Here is a 24,810-nt window from a genome sequence, read left to right on the forward strand (position 1 = left end):
TTCACATTGCCCTGTTTATATGTGCATGAAAACCCCAAAGTAACAACATCCACAGCAAGCCTATTATAAATCACCCAGTGGTCAGGGAAAAAAAATTAAATTAAAGCAATTACGGCTTGCCTCTGCAACTACCCAGAGCTGTAATGCAGCTCATTCAGTTACTATTTCAACTTCCTTGTGTGGGAGCTGAATCTGACTCCTACTCATTGCCTTTCTCCACACTTACTTTCCCTAATAAAAAAAAAAATTAAAAAGGAAAAGGTATCTATGTGGTTCAGAAAGTTCAAACCCACACAGTAAATCACCCTTAACAAAAGCAAAGGAGTGTACCTTTACTTAACCTTTTCCTGGCATGTAGGAAAACCTTTAACCCATACTCTGGATTAAATGATTTGGGGGAAATGGTTATATCAGTAAATGCTCCCCTTGCCAAGTAATCATAAATATGAGAAGTATTTCTAAATAACTATATTCCTTATCCTGTGATTCAGTATAAAGCAAGTACTTAGTCTGGTTTTCCTGATCCTACATGGTTTAGGTAATCCTGAGCTGACTCTGAGATCCTTACAGGTTTGTTTGTTCCAACTTGAGATATTCCATGATTCTAACTCCAGAGAAGCTTTCAAGCCCTCATAGAAGATAATTAGCTTTTGTCTCAAAGAATAGCAGCAGCTTGTAAACAAGAAGAACAAGAGTTTATGAAGCAAGTCAGTGTAAAGAGCACTGCTATCTTCCAGCAGGTAATTTAACCTGAGAAAGTACTTTATGTTGTTTGATGTTGATTTTTATATTAAGTAATGAAAATGTAAAAACAATTTTGTACATTTGATAAAAAATTATTCCATTTCCTTCAACTGAGAGTTTATTTTAAAAATAGTAAGAAAGTTGAACAGGGAGTTTACAACTGAGTATTAGACAAGCTTATTTTTGCTACCTGTTTTGGGTTTAAACTCCCAGATAAAAACTACTTTGGTTAAAAACAATGCCTTAAGTGATTTACAAATATAGAAGTGCAAATACAATGGAATAGCTCCCTTATTCTGTGAAAACACCCACATAACCCAGGATACATTTGTTTCCCTTGTCCTAAGACAGGATAGACATGTCACCATTAGAAGTCAGCACAGGTCAAAAAAACCCCAATAAAACTTGACAGATGACTGAAATCACTTGAGTCCCAAAATGTGTCCACAGATTTATATACCAATGTTAACAGAAAATGTTTTAACAGAAATTCAGCAGTCACAAGAGGAAGGCCATCAGGAAGAAAGCAGATTCTCAGAAACTCAGCATGGACACTCCACACATTTGGCTTCTCAAAGCAAATCCACCTTCTCATAGGTCTTCTCAATGAGGGTTAACAAGTTCTTCAAGTCAGCTGACTGCTGAATAGCATTCATATCATTTAAAAGGCCCTTCTGATTCTTTACCTTCAAAATTTCCTCCTAAAGAAGGAAAGAATGATAGACAACAAATAAAAAAACAGCTTTCGTTGAGTCCAACAGGAATTTCACTTTCATGCAGCCCAGCTACAGCTAAAACAAAAGAGATCCAATGCCACAGAATGAGTCCTTCCTCCAGCAATTACAGATATATTTCAGAAATTACAAGTTCCCTAGGGCCATAGGGCTTGTTTTGTGATGTTTTAAATAAGAACACAGAATGGTTTGGGTTGGAAGAGACCTTAAAGACCAGCTTGTTACAAACCCCTATGGGCAGTGACACCTCCCACAAGGTTACACTATCCCAGGTTGCTCAGAGCCCCATCCAACCTGGCCTTGAACACTTCCAGGGATGAGGAGTTTTTTAGGATTTTGTCCTGGTTTTAAAACAGAAGCATATAGTTCTCAATGAAAAGAAAAAAACATTAAAAAAGGAAAATGAAAACCTATTCAAATGTTCTGAATTTTCAGAATTGCTCCCTCTGGCAGAGGTTAAGGGATAAAAGCACTATCTTTTGCCTTCCTCCTCATAACCAAAATGTCTCTGAAAAGACAAATATATATTCCACATTCACCTGCAAAATGGGTGCCTGCAAACTGTGCTTGGGGAGTTCTGGGAGGTGGAGTGCTCCACTGTCATTTTCCTGGAATATCTAGAAAAAGAAGAAGAGAATGAAAAAACAATCCAAACCCCCAAGTATCAGGCACACAAGTAGGAAAATAACCCATCATTATCCAACTTCTGAAACCAAACTTCTTAATTCTGCAGCTTTAGTTGGAAAGATCCAAGAAGATCTTGGTTAAGAAGTTAAGAAGATCCATTTCCAAAGGCAAATGAGCCCTTCCTTAAGCAACACTGCCTGAGAAACAGTTTTTTTGAGAAAGCTCTGGAAGTCTAGGTTATAGGAGTACACAAGTATTTATAAGAAATACCTTCCTGGCATTTTTTTCATCTTCCTCCAGCTGGTTCTTGAGCACCTGGATTTTATACTTCAGCTGCTGTATATTTTCCTCAGTGCGCTCTGCTGATCGTTCTGCTTCAGTTATTTCTTCCTAAAACGAAACAGACACTAAACCAGAAGAAAATTTACTTTAGAGATGGTGAGTCTTTCCCACAGACCACACTGAATCACTGAAAAAAACATCCAATAGACAGAGCTTTGTAGCAAAGGTGGGTGGCAATGATGAACACTGGAGACTCCTCCATAACAGCACAGGAACGGCCAGCAGTGTGGTAAAGGTAATTCCCACCCTTCCCTGCTTTTCATACCTGCAGTTGTACCAGAGACTCCTCATTTGTCTCAAGCATTTGCTTCTCTGCCATTTGAAGGCTCAGGATACTCTTCAGGTTGCCCAGCTCCCCTGGAGGCACCTTTAAAGACTTGAAACTTCTCAGCACCCTTTAATTACAGAAAATGGAAAGCATGGTTTGTTTGGAGTTCTTTGCAAAGCAAAAAGAAAATTCTGGGGAAAACCTAATCTCACTTTTGTTTTAAATTTAATTGCTGCCAGTGAAGTAAAAGGTTGCAGAGAGAAAGAAAAACTGCCTTGAATTGTTTTCCAAAATCATGTGGAGTAGGAAGGAACAAGGAACAAGAAATCCCAATAGTCTCATGTTTTCTATTGCACTGACCTCCTGTGGTTTATATTCCATTGGCTTCTACATTCCCTGACTCTAAACTGACATTAATTAATATTTTCCCAGTTCTGACCCTTCTGCTTTTCAAATTAAGTTCCAAGAGAGAATTTTTAACTGCTTCCAACTGATGATCATTTTAGTAAAACCTGGAAATGCCTTTATGAAACATGATACATAGCTTTAAGTCAGAAAGAGAAAGTTTTAGCTCACCCTCAAAGTATCGTACAAAACAACTGGGTAGAAGGATTCTCTTCTCTCCCTCTTTTTTTTTAAATTTATAATTTCATACCTTTTTTTCAGTACATTGAGGTGCTTCTGAACATCATCGTTTTTCTTCCTCTGCTGGGACAAAACAGATCTGGAAAGAAAATAAAGGCAGAATTTCCATCACAAAGCCTGCAAGCACAGAGAACACATCAAAAACCACACTGACTTTCAGCTCAAGTAATACGATTTTTACTTTATTCCTTGTGAAAACAAAGAAGAACCACCAGAATATTTGGCACTTACAGTACTACTGAATCCACTATATTTTCCAGGAACAGCCTACTGTTCTCTGAGAGAGGCTGCCAAGATCTTAATGTAGCACTGGACAGCTTCACCTTTTTTGAAGAACCATTTTCTCCTGTTATCACAAAGGAAAAAAGGGAAATATATGACTTGTCAAATCCAGACAGACAGCTTTGTGACTCAATTCAGTCAGACTGGAGTCAAAGGTGTAAAACAGTTCAGATTTAACAGGAAAGAATAGGACCGTACCTGCAGGGGAATAGTCCTTGAATTCCTTAACTTCCCTTTTGACTTTCTGAGGGACCTGCTGAAGGGAAAAATTTACAGCCTATGTGGCAATTTTGAGACATCATCTGCACTGCAATCATTCATCTGCTCCCATGAACTCACTATGCCAGTGTCTGACAAAAGTCTTTGACATGACCATAAAAAAAAAGCAGCTTTATTGAAGACTTCTCAAAAGAGCTCTTCATACTGGGCATTTCCTCAAGGGGACTGTTCTTAACTAATGAATTATTCTCTATAAACTGCAATTTAAGAAAATGGGAAAAAAATACCTCTTTCCCCTCCACCCTCACCCAGTTACTTCTCTACTTTGTTTGATCCAAAAAAACGAATACCTGTCTTTTTTGACCTTGTTTTCTTCCTTGTTCATCTGCTCCCTTTTTTTTGCTGGAAGGCCCTTGTTGATTTTGCGATTTAAAAGTATTTTTTGCTGATCTCCCACTAGTTGGTTTCCCCATTTTATTGGAAGATGTGTGGCGGGGCTTCATTATCTATAAGCCAATGGGAACAGGAGCAAACAAAGACAAAATTAAAATCCAGCAATTATAACCCATACAGTGCAAACCATACTTTAAAAAGCAAAATTATAGAAATTGTGCGCAACCCAATAAGCCCCAAATGAGGCTAAAGGAGATGAAATGTCTGAATATTTGCTAACCAAGAACCCAAAGCCTGTAAATTTACCTAAATTTAGGACCACTAAAAAAGCATCCCCATTTTGAAGATGTCTCTGCCCATGGAAGGGGGCTTGAAATAGATGATCCTTAAGGTCTCTTCCAACCCAAACCATTCTGTGATTCTATGATTTATCTTTCTAATTTTCAGCGCAATCATCCAACTACCAGAATATTTTACCTTAGCATCTAAGCACGGTAGTCCCTGATGCAGTTTAAACTTACAGTTTCTTTCCTTAATTACTACAGAGACAGAGGGAAAAGCGGTCACACAGAAGGGGGTAACCACAAACCCCACCACCCTTCTCAAATGCACCACGACCCAGATTTATTCAGCTTTTCCCTCACTCCCTCAGGCCACATTTTCCCTCACCCAGGTCCTGTCACTTTTCACCAGGCAACCTTCGAAATTGACACCAAATAAACCCCGGCCGGGTTAGTGAGGCCTAAAACAGGTAAATAAACCATATGCCAGGCAAATAAGCTCCACACCAGCTAAATAAGCCCTAAACCAAGTAAACAAATCCTGCCAATCCCGTCCCCATAACTACCGATGTTGCGGGACAGCTTTCACAGCGAACCGCAAATACGGCATGGACTACAACACTACAACTCCCGGCATGCATCGCTCATCTCACCGCCTAAGTACTTAACCCAATCGCAGCGCATGCTGGGAGTTGTAGTCCTTCCCACCCAGACTCCTTCACATCCCCAAATGCCCACTCCCCCGGTGCTGCCGGATAACATCGCGGATAACATCTCCACACAACCCTTCCTCTCCTCCCGGTTCATCTCGCCTCAAGCCTCACCTTCCCGGCGCTGCCTCCGCCTACTCAGCGCTGCCTCCGGTCCCGCCTCAGCCCGCCGGGACGTTACTAAATAAACCCGCGCTCCCCGCGGCGCATGCGCAGCGCCTCTCCCGCCCACCGCGCGTGCGCAGGGGCCGCGCTCTGACGGAGGGGCTGGTGGCAGGTAAGGGGGGGAGATCCCATCTCTGTCCTGATCCCGATCCCTTTCCGTGTCCCTGTCCATGTTCGGAGGCCCGAACCCTGCCGCTGTCCTTGTCCTTATCCCTTATCCCAGCTCCTGGCCCGGACCCGCTTCCCCATTGGCCGCCCGAGGGGCGTGTTGAGGGCGGGCTGTGGCGGCGGGCGCTGCCCCGGGACGGAGAGCGGAGCGTTCCTGTCACCTGTGGGTGCTGAGGAGGGAGAGGTGCGGAGACGGGCTGGCAGGGCGGCTCTGGGGTTCCCTCGGGGTGTGCTGGGAGATGGGCAGAGAAGAATTGTCTGAAACTGAACAAGGGTAAATGCAGCGTTCAGCACCGGGACAGGAATAATCCTGGCGAGTTAGGAAGAGCAGTGCCAGCAGGAAGGTGATCTTGCCCCTCTGCTCAGCCCTGGAGGCACATCTGGAGTGCTGGGTCCAGTTCTGGACTCCTCAGGACAAGAGAGACCTGGAGCTCCTGGAATGGGTCCAGTGCCCAGTGACAAAGATGATGGAGGGACTGGAGCATCTCCCTGCCCAGGAAAGGCTGAGGGGGCTGGGGCTGTTCAGCCTCGAGGGGAGCCCCAGCTGAGAGGGGCCCTCATCCCTGGGTGTCCCTGTGAGCAGGGAGGGCTCAGAGCAGGGCCCAGGCTCTGCTCCATGGGGATCCAGCAATGGCACCAGAGGAACGGGCAGGGATTGATCCCAGCAAGTTCCACCTGAACAGGAGGCAGAACTTCTTCCCAGTGCAGTGACCAAGCACTGAACAGAGACCAGAGAGAGTGTGGAGTCTCCTCACTGGAGATATTCCAGAACTGCCTGGAGATTTGCCCATGCCCTGTGCTCTGGGATGGCCCTGCTGGAGCAGGGAGGTTGGATCACATGAGCCACTGTGGTCCCTTCCAGCCTGACCCATCCTGTGACCCATACAGGGGTGTGGGCACAGGTTGCCTTCAATTCTGGCAGCAGCATCAATCCCCACAGGGCATGAGTTCTCCTCAGGAGCTCCTCTGTGTTCCTCAGGTTATAGGCATACCACACTTACCATATATATTATTAAAGCATGTTTGGAGGTGTTGCTGCAGTGATACAGGTGCTTTTCAGTTTTATGCAGAATTTCTTATAAAGGTGTCAGGAAAGTGTGTATTTCTTGGGAGTTGTGAAAGAGATGAGGCAGTGAGGAGGTGACTGACCCTTGGAGCCAAGCTGTAAAAGTTTTGTTTTTGTAAAGAAGTACAAGGATAGGGTATGGAGAGCAGAAGCAAAGGAGCTTACAGCTTTTAGGAGTTACTGAAGTCACAGACTGGTTTGTGTTGGAAAGGACCTGAAGGATCATCTCATTCCAACCCCTGCCATGGACAGGGACATTTTCCACTATCCCAGGTTGCTCCAAGCTTCATCCAACCTGGCCTTGGCCTTCCAGGGATTTGGCAGCCACAGCTTCTCTGGGCAACCTGTGCCAGGGCCTCACCACCCTCACAGGGAATTATTCACATTCTTGCCCCTATCAGTCTCATGCATGGTGAGACAAGCTTGTATTGCAGCTTTGTATTGTCCCTGTGTTCTCACATACCATATTTTTTCTTCTCCTTTCTTTTTCAGCCTATCTCTAGTTTCCATCCAGCCCAAGCCATCTTTTCCAAAGTGTATGATTATATCAGCAATTTTCTGACAGCTCACTTCCTGCAGAGCACCTCCTTGATGTTGGATATTGGGAAGAAATTCTTCCCTGTGAGGGTGATGAGGCCCTGGTACAGGTTGCCCACAGAAGCTGTAGCTGCCCCATCCCTGGAAAAGCATCGCTGTTTGACATTAAGGAATTCCTAGATGAGAGAGATGTGAAGGTGAGAGGGTAGCTGGCCATGCCATCTTCATGCCTCACGCTGGCTTTTCAGTGACTGATAAATGACTGTGATGCTGAGGGACTGAAATAATTTACACATCTCAGATGTGGATGTAGATAAGTTGAGGGAACTTTTTCTTTGGTTAGAGGAAAATGTAGATTTTTCCTGAACTCTGTTCCCGGTTGAAAGGCAAGAGGAAGGGCTGTCTGTCAAATCAGTGTGTGATTAAGATGTTTCATTTTTCTTCTGAGGGATTGTTTTGGCTTTAGCAAACTGCTTGACCTCTACATCCTCACATCTCCTATGCTAGGTGCATATGATAATGCAAAATATGTGTTTTTATTTTGTCCAGCTTGCCCCACACTGTGAGGAGAGCCATGCTGAGGGCCGGGGATGCCGTCCTGCGGCTGCAGCCGTGCCGCTGCGCACTCCTGGCCTGGCGCTCCCTGCACAGGCAGCCGCTGCACCCCGAGTGGGCTGCCCTGGCTCAGAAGCAGCTGAAAGGCAAGAACCCAAAGGATTTAATTTGGCACACCCCAGAGGGGATCGACATCAAGCCTTTATATTCCAAAAGGGACACAGAGGACTTCCCTGAGGAGCTGCCAGGGGTGAAGCCTTTCACTCGAGGGCCTTACCCCACCATGTACACGTACAGGCCGTGGACCATCCGCCAGTATGCTGGCTTCAGTACAGTGGAGGAGAGCAACAAGTTCTACAAGGACAACATCAAAGGTGGGGCAGCTGGTCTGGGAAACCACACTGCCTTGTGAAGCAAAGGGGGACATGAATTCAGTCAGTTACATGGCAAATGGGATTATTCTACACTGTGAGTTTGGATTTCTGATAAGGCCTTCCCAGTGGCACTGTCTTTATTACTGGGAAATTGGAAGTTAATTTCTGGAAGTGCCTTTGTTTCGTTTTGCTGTGAAGAATGAATGTGTTAAATACTGGTTGTAGTTGTTGTACCTTAACATATAGACATAATTTGGATCCATCCCAGGATTCAAGCAGCTGAGATCGTGGAGTTGAAGCAGAAGTGGTAACCTGGGTTAGGTGGTAACACAGCCCAGTCACTGGTCAGAGGAGGGAATGCCTGGGCATAGCAGAGTTTTGGGTTCTGCTTTCAGGTTGCAGCAACAAGAACTCTGGCCATCCTGTTCCCTGCTTCATGTGAATAATTTTCTCTCCCTGCAGATTTACAAGTAACAACGTGTGTCAGGAGAGCCAGGGAACAGTGTGTGTTTAGTTTGTGATAAAGAGAAGGTAACATGACAGAGTTTATGACACTTCTGTTCCCAGCTAAGCCAAGCTGAGTTATGTGTATAAGCTCTTACACTGCCTGTCTAGGCATATTTATAATTTGTGGGTGAGCTGTTATTCAGTAATTTTTGAAGTAAGGACTACCTTTTTGGCTTTTTTTTTCCCAGTTAAAAACTTTTTCATTTAAAGATTAAGACTACTAGACCTTGGACAGGTTTGGGGAGGGAACAATGTTTAAATCAAAATTTAGTTTGCCATCCAAACCTGAATCATGTAAAATAAAGTAAATAAATTTAGATCCCATCCTAATGCAAGTCTGTTCAACACTTCTAACTATCTTTCTTTGGGGTTTTTTGGGTTTTTTTTCCTTTCTTTTTCATGTAGCTGGCCAACAGGGATTATCAGTTGCTTTTGATTTAGCCACTCACCGTGGTTATGATTCAGACAATCCACGAGTTCGAGGAGATGTTGGAATGGCTGGAGTTGCCATCGACACAGTGGAAGACACCAAAATCCTTTTTGATGGAATTCCTTTGGAGAAAATGTCAGTTTCCATGACAATGAACGGGGCAGTCATTCCTGTGCTGGCTACATTCATTGTGACTGGGGAAGAGCAGGGAGTGCCTCAGGCCAAGCTGACAGGGACAATCCAAAATGACATCCTGAAGGAGTTCATGGTCAGAAATACCTACATTTTCCCCCCAGAACCATCCATGCGGATCATTGCTGACATCTTCCAGTACACCTCAAAGGTATTCATTGTTTATAACTTTCATTATTAGGTTAACTGTTTAGGAGGCACTTTGGAGAACAAAGAAAAGATGGGAAGACGCCATAGAGAAGAGCATTGTGGTTGTGGAAAGGGCCAGTAGGAGAAGTTAAGATCCAATATCACTTAAAATATAAATTTGAAGTTTGAGTCAGACCAGATCTGCAAACACATCTTTGTAGAGATGGGTTGTATTTGCAGTCAACAGGGAATTCAGAGAATGGGCTGGAGCACCTCTGCCCTGGAGACAGGCTGAGAGAGGCTGTGGGTGTTCAGCCTGGAGAACGCTCCAGGGGAACCTCACTGCAGCCTTTCAGTTCCTAAGAGGGGTTTATAAAATAGATTGAGAGCAGCCTTTTACACCAATAGTGACAACTTTTTACACAGATAGTGACAGGACAAGGAGGAACATTTTTAAACTAAAAGCATTTAGATTGGATATTAGAAAAAATTCTTCCCTGTGCAGGTGTTGAGGCCCTGGCAGAGGTTCCCAGAGAAGCTGTGGTTGCCCCTGGATCCCTGGAAGTGTCCAAGGCCAGGTTGGATGGGGCTTGGAGCAACCTGAGATAGTGGAAGGTGTCCATGCCCCTGGCAGAAGTTGTTGAAACTAGATGACCTTTAACTCCCTTTCAACTCAAACCATTCTGTTATTCTGTGTGAATGTTGATAGAACAAATATTTGATGCTTCCCTCTGCTGTTATACCCTTTTGTATCTTGTTGGTTTTGGCCTTTTTTTCAGCATATGCCAAAATTTAATTCCATTTCCATCAGTGGGTACCACATGCAAGAGGCAGGAGCAGACACCATCCTGGAATTAGCTTATACCATAGCAGATGGCTTGGAATACTGCAGAACTGGGCTTAAAGCTGGCCTCACTATTGATGAATTTGCACCTAGGTGAGTTCAAGAAATTTGCAAATATAAAACTCACTTTTGGTAAAACTTCTATAGAGTTTAATACCAAATTCAATATTTTTACACATACAAGCAAATAGGAACATTCCCATCAACTGTGAAAATATATTAATCAGAGACATTGCTGTAGGGTCTCTCCATTACTGATCCAGAGTTGTTAGAATGATTCAATGTTCTGTTCTGTTCATGTTCTCCTATTACAGGCTCTCTTTCTTCTGGGGAATTGGCATGAACTTCTATATGGAAATAGCAAAGCTCAGAGCTGGGAGGAAGCTGTGGGCTCACTTGATTGAGAAAATGTTTAAGCCCAAGGATTCCAAATCTCTTCTGCTGAGAGCTCATTGTCAGACTTCGGGCTGGTCACTCACTGAGCAGGTTAGAAATTGGACTCTCATCAACCTCCTTACTTAAAGGTGTTCTTGTGGTACGTGTCTTAAAAGGGGCTGCTGGTGTTACTCACAAAGGTGCAGCAGCTGTGCTCTCAGTTTGACAAATGTACACTCTGGCATTGGATACACCTTTATGTCTGTTCAGGACTCAGAGGATGAAGCTCTCACCTGGATTTGTCCTGTGAGTTATCCTTCCAAAATGCAGTGCAGTCAGCAAGTAGTAGAAGCACTGTTTTCTCAGGATCACTGGCTTGAGAATTCATTTGAGCAATCAAGGGAGTCATTCACATCCCTGATGCTCAGTGCTGAAGAGAGAAGTAATGGTTACAGCTCATCTGTTCCTTTGAAACTGTGTGCACTCTGCTCTTTCTGCTGATTTACATTACAGCAAGGAGATAAATCATTGGAGTGCATACAGTTTCCCGAGTGAGGTCAGAGCTGGGTTCCAGCTCTGATCCCAAGGCCTGTTGCTCAAAGTCATGCAATGGGAGTTATTTTTAGGTTGTGATTGTAAGCATTGTTGACTTCTCTGCCTTGTTTTTTTTGGTTTGTTTTTTATTTTTTAAATAAATGTAATGTTTACTTACATTACAACAATACAGTAAAACTAAAACAGTGGAATTTTCTGAACAGCGGCCTCTGTGGGTCCTCCAACTAAAAGTATTGTGGGAGTGAAAAAATGTTATTATTACCAAAACTATATTCAATTGTCTTCCAGTGTGCAGTGTAACTATATTTCTGGCTCGATCAAGCTCTTTCTTTTTTTCTAAACATTGTGGTTTATCTTAATATAGCTTCTCAGTGTGAAGTATTTTCTCCTTTTAAGCTTCAGAGAGCAAACATACTTAAGATGTCTTTAGATAGGTATCTACTCATAAATCATGTTTTACATTCTTGCTTATCCAAATCACAGTTTTCTATAATTACCTTATGTGATGCTATCATTAATGAAAATATTTAAGCACATTTAGTTCCAAAACACATCTTGACTAGTAATTTGTCTGCCACATGTACTGTTCACTCACTGCCCCAAGAATTCTGGATTTGGAGGATGGAAGACATCAGGTCTACTGTTCCATCCTCTATGATTTGGATTCACTAAATTCTTTGAAATACCACCAAATATAAATTAGGCTTTGGTTTGTTACTGTGAGCAGTTTACTTGCACAGTGATCATTTTGGCTTTCTTTATGGATTAATCTCTTTTCTTAAGATATCGACAAGTGATAAATCCATTTCATTTAGGTTTCTTTCAGCTTTTTTTCTGATTACAGTCTTTCAGTGGGGAATTTTGCATGTGTTTCTTTGCAATAATGACTAACCTGCCTCAGCCCCGTGGCAGAACCACTGAGCTTCAGAACTCCCCTTTTCCTTCCAGGATCCCTTCAACAACGTCATCCGCACCACCATCGAAGCCATGGCTGCAGTGTTTGGAGGGACGCAGTCTTTGCACACCAATTCCTTTGATGAAGCTTTGGGACTGCCCACAGTGAAGAGTGCTCGCATTGCCCGGAACACACAGATCATAATCCAGGAGGAATCGGGGATTCCCAAAGTGGCAGATCCCTGGGGGGGATCTTACCTCATGGAGTGCCTCACCAACGATGTCTATGAAGCTGCCTTAAAGGTCAGTTATTGCAAAACCTTCTCTGGGAAAATTCATGGGGTAAGAGTTTTGAAAAATGTCTTCTATGGAGCTGTTTGATAAATTGGTAACTTTTAATCTAGGAATTAGTTTACACTTCTGCTTCAGTGATGTCTTCGTAAATAAGCTTTACAAAATAGTTTAGAGCGCAGAACCGTATAAAAAAGGTTTAATGAAAATTTAAAATGTGGCTGATAGCACAGGTACAAAGCTCAATTTTTAAACCTTGCTACTACTCATTATCTCAATCCTTTTCATTTCTCAGCTTATTGAGGAAATAGAAGAAATGGGTGGAATGGCCAAAGCTGTTGCTGAGGGGATCCCCAAACTTCGTATTGAAGAGTGTGCAGCCCGGAGACAAGCCAGGATTGACTCCGGTAGGAGCAGGGGGATGAAAGAGGAAAAAATTTCCAATAGAAAACTTCGGTAGAAAGGTTTTTTATACACATGTTCATTGTGTTTTTTTATTTCTCAGTTTAGGAGTAGCAGATTGTGAGTGATAGAAAAAATGGTGATGGTTTTATATTAGTGAAAGCTCTGGAAAGAGACAGTGTGTACAAAATACAGCACCAGTGTGAAAAGTCTTGCTTGATATGTTCAAGATTAGATTAGACAAAGCAGTAGAAACACCATTTTAAAGGAGTGTTTGGATTCAACTTTCACTACTTCAGTAGTGAATCTCTTGATTTCTGATAAGAGCTTTAAGCTGTGATTCCTGAGTTTAAAAGCAGAAATGCCACCAGATGGCGATACTCACCGTGGCTGGCCAAATTCCTGGGTTTTCTGGAGAGCTGCCCTTTTCCTCTGAATGGTCAGATCATAGCAGAGGATGATACAGCTCCTTGTTTGCTATACAGATGTATATGTACAGAGTAAGTATTTGTGGAGATATTTATACATGAGTGCTTAAAACTCTATTTCACTTTTTGTAATCTGCATTCCAGTAGTAATCTAGGAACAGAAACTAGGGATAACTCAAACATGAAAGAAGTTATAAGGACTTCTTTGTATGGAGGATAAATTTGAAGCAGGTTTTAATTAAGACCAATAAAAAATAATCAGTAAAGTGTTTTCTCTCGTAAAGTAAATTATTTCATGTTGCTTCAAGGAGCATATTAATGTTATCAGGAACTGCAAATAAAAATAGCGGATAAGTCCATACTGATTGAAACCTAAAATACAATTTTACAGCATGAAAAATTAATTTTAATGCACATAGAGTAGTTTTAGGTAGGAACTTCACTTTCATATTTATCTGTTAAATCAGAAAAGTAAGTGCGGAGCAGGAGACCAGCACTTCTGCTTAGTTCTGTCAGATACATTTATGTAAGCTTAAAAAGAGAAAAATAGCCAATGTATTTTAGGGACTCATTACTAAATCAGTTTGCAAGATAAATACTGTTCTATTTCTTGTCTTTTTTCTGCTGCAGTATTCACTGAGTTGAATGTTCATGCATTTAATCTCTCATCATAAAATCTGGAAAATACTAACTTGAATCTGTTCTATAAGAGCAGATTTTACATATTTTAAATGTGTATGGTTATATAAGTAAAGAAATGCATAATTATGCTCAAAATCTTCTTATCCTGTTAACATTGTGTCTTTTCAGAGTAGTTTGCAAATGTGTTCTGAGTTTCTGGTATTTCCACTAAAAATAGGGTCTGAAGTAATTGTTGGAGTGAACAAGCACCAGCTAGAGAAGGAGGAGACCGTGGAAGTTCTGGCCATTGATAACTCTGTGGTCCGTGCCAAGCAGATTGAGAAAATCAACAAGGTGAGAACAACCTTCTTAAATATGAATCTTACTGTAATTGCAGACACAGATTGAGTAAAGGCAGCTTGCCAGAAGTTTGGCTTTCCCATTTGTGAGAGTGCACTCTGGTCAGTAGTGGAGAAACTGGAATATATATCTATATGTCCAACCTTTGAAAACTGAGAGCTTTACATGTTCTGAAACTAAGATAGAAACCGTCTATGCAATGTTTTGCTCTAAAAGCCTGTAATATTGCTTAATCACTCACTGTTGAGTGCTTTTTGTCAGGTGCTTGCTACTGAGGGTTACAGAACCAGAAGTCAACTTCCACTTTCATAATCAATTAAAATGTAGATAAAATTGGTTTAGGGTTATGTTATGGACTTGTACACATTTTAAGGTCTGAGATGTTGCCTTTTGACTTCCAATCTCATTGAGATAGGAAGTGGATATTGATAGTTCCATATCCAGAATTAATATTTGAAATTAGACAGTCTTCCACACTCAACTTCGCGTTTCACTTTGTGGTTTCTTTGAACTGAATGTCTCTCTCCTGCACTTTAGGTGAAGGCCAGCAGAGACCAAGCAGCAGCCCAGCAGTCCCTGGCTGCTCTCACACAATGTGCTGCCACTGGGGAAGGCAACTTACTTGCTCTGGCAGTGGAAGCAGCACGTGCCAGGTACCAGGGGTCGAGTTGAACAGCCAATTCTTGTTTAAAAATTGATGGTTCATTTTCACCCTTTAACTTTCCTTGGGTGTGATGTCAGCAAGATTGGAGTTTTGGGGCTTTTCTTTAGAGGTGGGAATAAATAATGGCTGCAGTTTCACATTGTAGGATACACTCTTATTACATTTTACAGCTTCTTAAGGCAATGCTTTGATTTCTCACATGGAACACTACAGATATAAAGAGTCTGATATGATAGGAGGCTGCTCATACACATTCTGCTGTTTACAGCTCATATTCATACCAGTTCTAGGACATAACTGGGTTCCTTTGTCACTCAGTTGTTTCATGGGTGAAGGAGTTTAAGAAGTGTCTGAGATGTGAAAATGGATATTCACAGTTTCATCATGCTCTGTTGCTTCATCTTTCTTTGCACCACAAATTGGTGTGAAAATATTTTTTGGCTGAAGGAGAAATCTTTTTGCTTAGTCAGGCAAAGTTGTAAGAAATGTTACTGAGCAGTGTGAGGAATCCTTAGAGTCTAGTGGAACAGCTCCTTTTTTTCACCCAAGGTGCTTTTGAGGCTGTTTTCTTTCCTGTTTCAAGGTCAGCATCAGTCTCTAGGATAGATCCTGTCTGTTGGTTTCTTAGTTAACTAAATGGCCCAAATATGAGCAAATTCACTCCTCATTGGGGTGCTGCCCTGTTTTAACTGTCATGTCTCAAATTCCTTCATTCCCACTCCTAGAATACTTAATAACTGTATTTTAAATACATTGAACCACCGCCTGTCAGGAATCTCCAGTAGTATGTCTACATTTGTATTTGAACTGGGAAGGTCACAGGAGGGCAGTGTTGGATTTACAAGGGATTCATATCTTCTGTACCACAATTGACCAGTTAAGTCCTAGTTTCTCTCTTTGGTGACCTCATTTTTGTTAACTGTAAAAGCATTAATAAATAGACTGAAGATGCACTTTTGTAAGTTCCAAACACAAGACTTAATTTTGCCCCAAAACTGTATATGGGATGTGAGCACAGAAAGAAGCTGTCGTGGCATCTGAGTGTTTGAAGGAGGACTGTAAGCTCTGGGAGCACATACCTCTGTAAGCCTTCCTTTTGGGGGTAACATGGGAAAAGGTTTCAAAATTAGCACATTCACCCTTCACAGGCAGTAAACAAGTGGGCCAGTTTCACCAGCATGAGAGGGACAGATGCCTCTTTCCTGCTAAATGGAAAATGATGGATTTTGAGCATGATGTAATTTAAGTCACTTGGAATAAAATGAGTAGCACAGAATTGTCAGTGCTGAACTGTGGAAGAGATTCTGTGGACTAGTACAGAGATTTCAGTGCTGACAAACATGAGTAGAAAAGTAAATGTTGTTATTCTAGCCCAAGAAATAAGGCAGATGTAAAGTTACAGGGAATGAGAGTGGTACCTCCCTTCTGTGCCTTGTGTCTCCTGAGAAACCCCCTTACAGGACAGTGGGATGGGTTATGCCAAATTCTTTCTCTCATCCCTCACCTGCTGTACTCTTTTTGTGTCCCTCTCTAGACTTGCAATTCAGTGGTGGAAAGGGAAGGCAGAAATGCAGTGCAGCTGCTTGTGCTGTTTCTTTTTCTGTCCAGTCTGTGTCCTTGTGGTACTTCCTCTGCTGATTTTACACTGCTGCCTCTGTTTACTGGGGAAACACAGAGAGGAGCAGCAGCAGCTCAGGCTCAGCAGACACAGGGTCCCAGCTCTAACAGGCACATTATGGTCATTGACTTTCTCCAAATTGGTATTTAGGCTCTGCAGCTGGCTGTGAGCCACTGGGAGAGAGTCACACACAAATACAGACTGATAAAAAATGACTCTGTTAAGAAAAGAGGCTGTATTCCTGGCTCCAGATACAGCTATTCCATTGTGGATGCATATGTGGCAGAGATTAAAAAAAAAAATAATAAAAAATCTTGGTAAACAACAAGAAAGTATTTTTGAGTAGTTCAAAAGCAAAACTCCTGTTTTTACTTAAATTTAGATTTAAAGGGTTGCAGAGATTTAGGATACAATTTTCAAAACACAGGGATTTCAGAAGCAGTGTCTATAGAAGAATGAAGCGTGTTTCATTTTTGTACAGTACGCAAAAACAACTTCATCCCAGCCACCAGTTTATGCCTCATTTATTTCTCATTTGTAACGTGAAAATTTCGTTCACACTTCTACACAATAAGAACAGAAAAGCACACCACAGCCATGGTAGGCTTTATTTAATACTGAAGTATACTCAGATACTACTGCAAAAGAGGAGGAGAAAGATTTATCTAAGCTTAGTTTTCTCTAGGAGAAAAGATGTGTTTCTTGCCACACCACACTGCCAGGAGTAAACACTCAGTGTTTGTGCATGGGGTATATTTATTTTGGGCTGCAATCTGTGATGTCTGGCACTCTGAAAAGGAGTCAGTATTTATAGACAGCATTTTCAAGTCTGCTGCAGACTTGCTTTTTAAACTTGGGGAAGTGACCTTACCTAATGCACTTTTGCAGTTTATTTTTCATTCTTTGTTAGTAATTACAGAAAGCAATAATATTAATAAGATTATTTTGATGTCCTGAAATCAAAACCTGATGACACAAGTGATTAACAGTGAGTCAAACAGAATTCCAGAAATCCAGGGAAGGGGAAATGACAAAAATGGCCCAAACAGCATCAATAACATGAGGTAAAATGTGTGTTCCAGAGTGATGCTGTCTTTAGCCAAAGCTGGCCAAGTGTAAAAGGTGATAGCAGAAATAAGAGGCCATTTCAGACATCTGAGCTGTACAGATCTTGCCTGTGTGATCATGAATGGATTTCTGACATTTTACCTTTGCATAGTTTATGTTTACAGCTACATTTGCTGAGTATGAGCCAGCGAAAGAGCAAATTAGTTGAGGGGTCACAGGAAGTAAAACTTCTCTCTGAAATTTACTAAATGATTCAGCAAAGGCAGGAGAAATCCATGTCTTGTTACTTTGGGGGCATGTGTGGCAGATTGCACATAGTAGGAATCAGTAGATGCTGAAACTGCAAACAGCAGAAGGAAAAGTGAGTACAGCTCATTTGACCATCTCCTTGTAGAGGTGTGTGGACAGCAAGGTGCATCTTATCCAGTCATTCCTGAGCATTTTATATAAAAGCTTTAGAGAATGTTTAAGTTAATTTTGCCTCGGAGTAGCTTGTAGTTAAATCATAGGATCATTTAGGTTAGAAAATTCTTTTAAGATCATTAAGTCCAACCATTCCCCCAGCACTGTTAATCCACTGCTAACCCAGGTCCTCAAGTGCCACATCTACACAGCTTTTAAATCCCTCCAGGGATGGGAGCTCCACCACTGCCCTGGGCAGCCTGTTCACCTGTTTTATTGAAGAAATTTTTCCAAATATCCAACCTAAACCTCCCCTGGTGCAACCTAAGGCCATTTCCTTTTGTCCTGTCCTTGTTACCTGGGGGAAGAGACTGACCCCCATCTGGCTCTACCCTCCTTTCAGGGAGTTCTAGAGAATAAATGGCACGAGAAAATATGAATCCCAGAGGTTTGAAATGTGCTAGCTTAATTAGTTATATACTTAATACTACTTTGGTGTCTGTATTTGTAAGCACACTTTTAAAGTGGTTTAGAAGAGTAGTATTTTTTTTTCATTCCTAATGTTGGAGTCTGAGATACAGAGTGTGTGCCCTTGTTTCTGATACTTAGTTCTAAGATCCAGAAAAACACTGAATTTCATATAATATGAAATTCATGAGCATGTTTTCATGGTGATACATGAAAACAACTGTTAAAGTTAGATAGAAAAGCTAAAAGTGTGTAGATTTGAAAGTTTTCTTAAGTCACTGGGTGAAAAAGTTTAGAGAACAGGAGACAAGATGGAGGATTTAGGGTGTTGTCTCTTGTCCTTCTTTCTTCTTCATGTACTTCTTCTAGAGGTTTTTGGGTAATAGTAGGTGATTGGTTAGGAAATTCTGCAGTGCAGCACACAGATGATGGGTCATTGGGTCATTAAAAAAAATAATATACATGTCTATTGTTAATTGGGTAAAAATAAGTATAAAGATGAAAGCACTGCATAATTCGGGGCCGTTTTGTACATCTGACACAAAGTGAGCCACAAGGCCTTGTTGTACCATCAAAAGAAAGAAATGTACCAGATTGCAAAGATTTAAGTTTGTGCAGTTAGTCTGGAGAGACCTGCCAAGTTTTGTGATGACCTTTTAATAAACACGAGAAACAAGATTCTAACGAGCTCGGCAGTTTTCTTCAAACCTAAAGAACTGATATAAGCAGGGCTCCCCACGAGGGAGGATCCCAAAAGAATTCAGTCCAAAGGAGAGTGAGAAAGCCAGGAAGAGAAAGAAAAATATAGAAGAAATGCAGCAGAATCAGAGAAAGAGAAAAAGGATTTTTTAGGGAAAAGTTACACCTTTGACAAAGTTTGCAGCAAGCTGTATTCAGCACAAATTTTTTTATTGCTTTGGAACAGAGATGTTTGGACAGGAAGACAGCACAGCCTAGTTTGCTTCTCTAACTTGTAATACAGCAGAAGTATTTTTTCAAACATGTACAGTGTGTCCAGTAGCAAACAAAACTTGTAACTTGCATGTAAATAAATTTCCCAGATCCTTCTGCATCATAGTGGGTAAAGGAGCTGTGTCAGGAGTAGAGGAGAAGAATAAACACTAAAATAAAGGCATCAAGGGAAAGGCAAATAAATTCCTGTTAAAATGTTAGGTTTCGGTATCTTCTGTGTGTTCTTCCTTTTTCTGTCCCCTCTTGATTTTATATTTTGTATTTTAGCATGAATCCAAATGCAGGATCTTTCAGTCTGAGCCCCCTCCAAAAAAAATCCCCATTGAGAAAATCAGATTTAGTTTTCTGAAGCATTTTGCCATTCCCCATTGCCTTGCCAGTTGTAAATCAATTCTCAAATGGGCAATAAAGTATTTTCTTAAAAATGCCTTTACATGTTCCATCTGTGGGTGGCAGTGGGGTGAGTCAGATGTTCAGAGTTGCAGCACTGAAAGGGAAATCAATGTAAGTAAATTTGTCCAGCAGTAAGGCAAATGGTTGGGCCAGTGCCAGTGATGTCTGTGTTCTGTTTTCATTTCAGCCTGCTGATAATGCGAATGTTTTCTGTCTGTGCCTCAGGTGCACCGTGGGGGAGATAACAGATGCCATGAAGAAGGTGTTTGGGGAGCACAAAGCCAGCGACCGCATGGTGAGCGGGGCCTATCGCCAGGAGTTTGGGGAGAGTGATGAAATCCTTCATGCCATCAAGAGGTGAGAACTCTTTCCAGATAGCTAAATGTGTAATAGCCTCACATTTAATCCAGGATGTACATGTGCCCTAAAAAACCATTTCCCAAGCCTGAGTGACATCCCTGGGGAAAACAATGACCTGCAAAAGCACTCTCGTAAGCAGGGGAGTAGAATGGTAAGCATTAAGTACAATAAGACAAAGTCAAAACTTAATTGAAGTTGTATTTGCTTGCAAACAAAATTAACTAAGGTGAAGTTATAATTTGAAGGCTTTGTTCAAATAGCCTATGCAGCCACAAGATTAAGAAGCTGAGAAACATTGCCTGAAATCCTTGTACATTGCGTTGCTTTTTTTAAAGGCTATGTAATAGTCATCTCTAAAACATTTCCAGCCATTCATGCTACAAAACCTCATCTTGATCTGCCCATAAATTGTTCCTGCAATTTCACTTTTACTGTTGCTTAAACTGTTGCTAAAATCTGTCTGGATATCCACATACAGCCTCCAGTCTTTGGGTGTTACTCATACCCCGATGGAGAAGGCATCCGGAAATGTTGTTATGTGTGAAAACAGTCGCCTCTTTGGGCCTTTTCTCAGCTTCTGCCTTTACTGCTGCCCTCAAGGGTACAGAGCCTGAATTGCTGCTGTGGGAGATGATGCAGCACAAATCGATGCTCATCAGTCCCTGCTGTGTTGGGGTTTACCCATTAAAGAATTCAGGCTCTCCTGAAAGGGAATTACTGATGGCTTTGCAGTGGTGATGATCAGATTGACTTGAAAGTAGTTGTGCTAGGAAATGTCACCACTGTTATTTTATTCTAGCTATTTAAATTTAACTATTTTAAATTATGCTTTTATGTGAAAGGGAACTGAACTAACCCCTTGAAAATCAAAATGTAGTTCCCTTTCTTACCTAGAACCACAGAATCATTTAGGTTGGAAAGGACTTAAAAGATCAGCAAGTCCAGCCTGTAACCACAGACAGATCCTGGTGGTACTTGAATCATGAGCAGTAAAATGACAGGTTAAGTCTGACAGGTTAATCTGAGGCTGTGATTACACAGCAGCATCAATACAACAGAAATATGAACTGCCACTATCCAAAATAAGAGGGGCAGTGGAATAACTGCACAGAATAGGAGATAAAATAATCCTTCCATGGACAGATTTTTTTCAATCATTGAGTGATAATGCACAATGTGATGTCCAGGACCCATCTGTGTGGAGCACTTTTGAAATAATAGGTCATAATTATTCTTGAAAACTAAAAAAATGTGTTTTAGTGAGTTCTAATTCAGCTCATTAAACCCTCAGAGAATTCAGTACTTTACCTGTTAGAAAATGAAAGAGCAGTGGAAGATTTTTTAAAATGAAGAATATTTTATTTTTGAGGCTGGTAAATACAAGAAGCAAGTTACTAATAACATAACATGAATATTAACATAGAGTGCAGACTGCACAGCCAAACCATGACTTGGAAGATCTTTTTATTTGATGCAATTACGCTACACTTGCAGCAAGTGCTTTTTTCATGTGTGGAAATACTTCCAACGATTCTCAGTGACTTACTCTGACAGAATGTGTGTTTTCAACAAGAGTTAACAAGTTCATGGACCGTGAGGGCCGCAGGCCTCGTATCCTCGTTGCCAAGATGGGTCAGGATGGCCACGACAGAGGAGCCAAAGTCATCGCAACCGGATTCGCAGACATCGGCTTTGACGTGGACATAGGTCCCCTCTTCCAGGTAGGACTGAGCAGCACCCAGAGCATTCCCAATGCATCCCTTCTCCCTGGAATGCGTGCTCAGCCCTCAGGCTGTGGCTGTGCCCTGTCCCACGCCCTGTTTGCACACAGACCCCGCGGGAGGTGGCGCAGCAGGCGGTGGATGCAGACGTGCACTGTGTCGGGGTGAGCACGCTCGCCGCCGGGCACAAAACCCTGGTGCCTGAACTCATCAAGGAGCTCAATGCCCTGGGCAGGCCCGACATCCTGGTCATGTGTGGAGGAGTCATCCCCCCTCAGGTATGGGCAGCATCATTTCCATCGAGCTAAGAGACTGATTTATCTCTGTTTGAGCTGTTTCCTCTGTTCTGTAACATTGGAGCATTCTGTAACATTCCTCTGTACAGTCACCAGGGCCAGCACAGATCTGCAAGGTGGGGCCCCCCAGTCTGATTTTCTGTACACCATGCCCTGGTTTAACTTAGTGTGTGTGGGATGGAAGATACAGCTGTGTTGTGAAAAGATGAGCTCCAGCAAGGTGTTCTTTATGCTCTGTTGTTTCACATCACCAGTCCTTGCATATCATTGGTACAGGCTGGCTTCTGTCATAAGGGACTTTTTGACTTCTGGCAATGGTTGGGAAGAGCCACAGCCAGTGACTAAGGCCCCTGGCAGGTCCCATCACCCATAGGCTGCACATCTCACTCGCTTTTCAGCCTCTCCTCACCTTCCTCATCATCAGGCACGTGTTGCCTCTCATTCGCTCTTCTTTCTCCTAAACTGTTAAGAAGTTTGTTGAATTCCCTTGCAGTCATCATTCCCTTGTGTTTCATCTTTAAATTTTCCTTAACTCAGGCACAATCTGCCCATCTCCATTACCTTACAACCATCCTCTGTCTATAGTGATCCAAACAGATTTTGCACATAAATTCCCTGTTACTCCCTTTTCCCACACCTCTCCCTTTTCTAGGCAGTTAAGTAGTTATTTGGGAAGGGAAGAATTCTAAACTGAACAAACAAAACTCATAGTATTTTTCTAGGAGATAATTTGTGTTCTGTCCAGTATCTCTCAATGGGATGTTACTACCCTATGGTTGGTAAAGGTGTAATATATCCTATACAGAAGAAAGAATACAGAACTGCTTCCCAAGTCTTCTTGAAATTTCAGGACAGTCATAAAATTAGATTAACTCTAGATTGCAAGAGACCACTGGCAGTCATCTGCTTCAATAAGAAGTTAGATCAAATTTAGGTTAGGTTATTGAGACTCATACAAAGTTGACTTTTGAATACTTTCCAACGATTGCCATTAGTCTGATTCTAAAGAAATAAACTCTTTCCTATGGATACCTTTTAGTATTTTTTTCTGCCTTCTAACTTCCACCCTTTTCCCATTTCCTGGAAGCTGTGCTGCCACTCTGGGACTTACTGCTTTCTCAGGCCCAGCATAGAGGACAGAGCATGTACCAGTTATAAATCAATTATCAATTTTCTTTTTCACAATTAACTGTATATCTTAAATCTCTCTTCCAACAGGATTATGACTTCCTGTATGAAGCTGGAGTTGCCAATGTGTTCGGTCCAGGCACTCGTATTCCAAAAGCAGCTGTGCAAGTATTGGATGATATTGAGAAGTGCCTGGAGAAGAGACAGCAATCCATGTAACTCTGAAATGTCACAATCAGCCTTACACTGACCACTTGATTGTCAGCAAGGGATGGCCAGCCACAAACCTCTGCTCCCACTACTGCCCCCTGGCCTCATGTTTTGTGCTTTCTAAGAAAGTTCTAAACTCTCTGCTTGTTCTATTTGAAGATTATTTATATAGATACCCACAAGATAATTTTATCTCTAGAGCTATGACTTCAGGAAGTGAAGAGAATTCAAATAAGTGTGTTTGGGTTTTTTTTTTTTCCAGATATACTGATAAATAAAATAACTGCTGCAGCTCTTTGGTTGGTCTTTTTTGCCTCATCTCTTTTGCATGCAGAGAACTTGCTTTGAACTTTTTTGGCAGTTCTAGTAGACCTAGAAGTCTTCATGCAGGATCACTCATTCAGCAGAGATGGGATTGAATCCAGCAGCACTTTGATTTGAGCAATGGTGGCTTCCCAGGGAAGGGCAGTGATGGGGACAGAGCACAGTGCACAGCTGCTCTTACACAGGCTACTGCCATGTACAGCACCTATATCTTACTAAGCCATGAAATTCAAAACTTACGCTTTATCTACCTATAGTTTTTATAAAAAGTTACATTGTGGCTGCCCCATCCCTGGAAGTGTTCAAGGCCAGGTTAGATGGTGCTTGGAGCAGCCTGGGATAGTGGACAGGGGTTGGAACAAGGGATCTTTCAAGTCCCTTCCAACCCAAACCACTCTATGATTCGTCAAACAACTTGTGTTTTACATTCATGAGCAGCAAAACTGTCTCAGCTATGTGGATGAGACAAGAACCCAAGACAAAGTTTAAGTAGCACAGTATTGCTGGCAAAGTAATGGGGTGGAATCCATGTCTTTGCAGTGTTATCCTCATGCTATAACTTCTGGATAATGACCTCTCTCAAATAATTGATCTTTGTTCTGAAGTGAATCACAATTAATTTTACAGATGGAAAATTGAACATTAACAGAAATTTTCTATAGAAGTTCTGTAAGTTATTCCTATGCCTCAATAGCCAGAGACTGCCTAGAAGATTTTTCAAAGCAAGGCATTGAATTCCAACTTATTTTAATACAAATCAGAGTTTTAGTTTTATTATCTAACTTTATATGTCATCATCTGGATAGGGAGCTCCATTTATCTTCAGTGGAAAGAAAGAAGCCAAAGGTGGCTGGCTCAGGTTGAGTGTTGCATTGTAAACCTCCTCAGAGTGATGAGAAAACTCCTAATATGTGAGAGGTCAGATCAGTTGGAATTTTTAATTAATTTTTTTTTGTATTGAGGTGGTTGCACTGGTGATTGCAAACATGAGGTGCCCAGACTCACTCCTGAACTCAGTGCTTGCATCCTGCTTCCATCTCTGAAAAGA

At 41.7% G+C, this 24,810-nt stretch overlaps 2 protein-coding genes across 6 annotated transcripts; one reads left to right on the top strand and one right to left on the bottom strand.

Moving 5' to 3' along the window:
* Positions 1 to 377: 377 nt before the first annotated feature.
* Positions 378 to 5,482, bottom strand: CENPQ (centromere protein Q). Of its 3 annotated transcripts, none has more exons than XM_058834324.1 (9): positions 5,360 to 5,482; positions 4,212 to 4,367; positions 3,841 to 3,898; positions 3,592 to 3,706; positions 3,371 to 3,439; positions 2,713 to 2,842; positions 2,376 to 2,495; positions 2,018 to 2,095; positions 378 to 1,445 (listed from the first exon to the last, which is right to left on the bottom strand). In XM_058834324.1, exons 2-9 carry the CDS (start codon positions 4,362 to 4,364, stop codon positions 1,317 to 1,319), a joined length of 852 nt encoding a protein of 283 aa, XP_058690307.1. In that variant the 5' UTR covers positions 4,365 to 4,367; positions 5,360 to 5,482; the 3' UTR covers positions 378 to 1,316. The 3 variants fall into 3 exon arrangements, with proteins under 3 accessions (XP_058690307.1, XP_058690305.1, XP_058690304.1); XM_058834322.1 differs by lacking the exon at positions 5,360 to 5,482 and adding an exon at positions 5,102 to 5,284 and having other exon boundaries at positions 3,841 to 3,895; XM_058834321.1 differs by lacking the exon at positions 5,360 to 5,482 and adding an exon at positions 5,102 to 5,282.
* On the top strand, positions 5,383 to 23,733 carry MMUT (methylmalonyl-CoA mutase). 3 transcript variants are annotated; one of them, XM_058834317.1, is made up of 13 exons: positions 5,383 to 5,522; positions 7,731 to 8,110; positions 9,023 to 9,390; positions 10,148 to 10,305; positions 10,527 to 10,698; positions 12,091 to 12,339; positions 12,623 to 12,734; positions 14,017 to 14,132; positions 14,676 to 14,791; positions 19,949 to 20,080; positions 21,657 to 21,804; positions 21,915 to 22,082; positions 23,319 to 23,733. In XM_058834317.1, the coding sequence occupies exons 2-13, from the start codon at positions 7,756 to 7,758 to the stop codon at positions 23,445 to 23,447; spliced, it is 2,223 nt and encodes a 740-aa protein (XP_058690300.1). In that variant the 5' UTR covers positions 5,383 to 5,522; positions 7,731 to 7,755; the 3' UTR covers positions 23,448 to 23,733. The 3 variants fall into 3 exon arrangements, with proteins under 3 accessions (XP_058690300.1, XP_058690301.1, XP_058690302.1); XM_058834318.1 differs by lacking the exon at positions 5,383 to 5,522 and adding an exon at positions 5,643 to 5,762; XM_058834319.1 differs by lacking the exon at positions 5,383 to 5,522 and adding an exon at positions 7,357 to 7,378.
* The last annotated feature ends 1,077 nt before the right edge of the window (positions 23,734 to 24,810 follow it).

The sequence above is a fragment of the Poecile atricapillus genome, chromosome 3, assembly GCF_030490865.1.
Source record: "Poecile atricapillus isolate bPoeAtr1 chromosome 3, bPoeAtr1.hap1, whole genome shotgun sequence".
In the NCBI taxonomy this organism is placed as follows: domain Eukaryota; kingdom Metazoa; phylum Chordata; class Aves; order Passeriformes; family Paridae; genus Poecile; species Poecile atricapillus.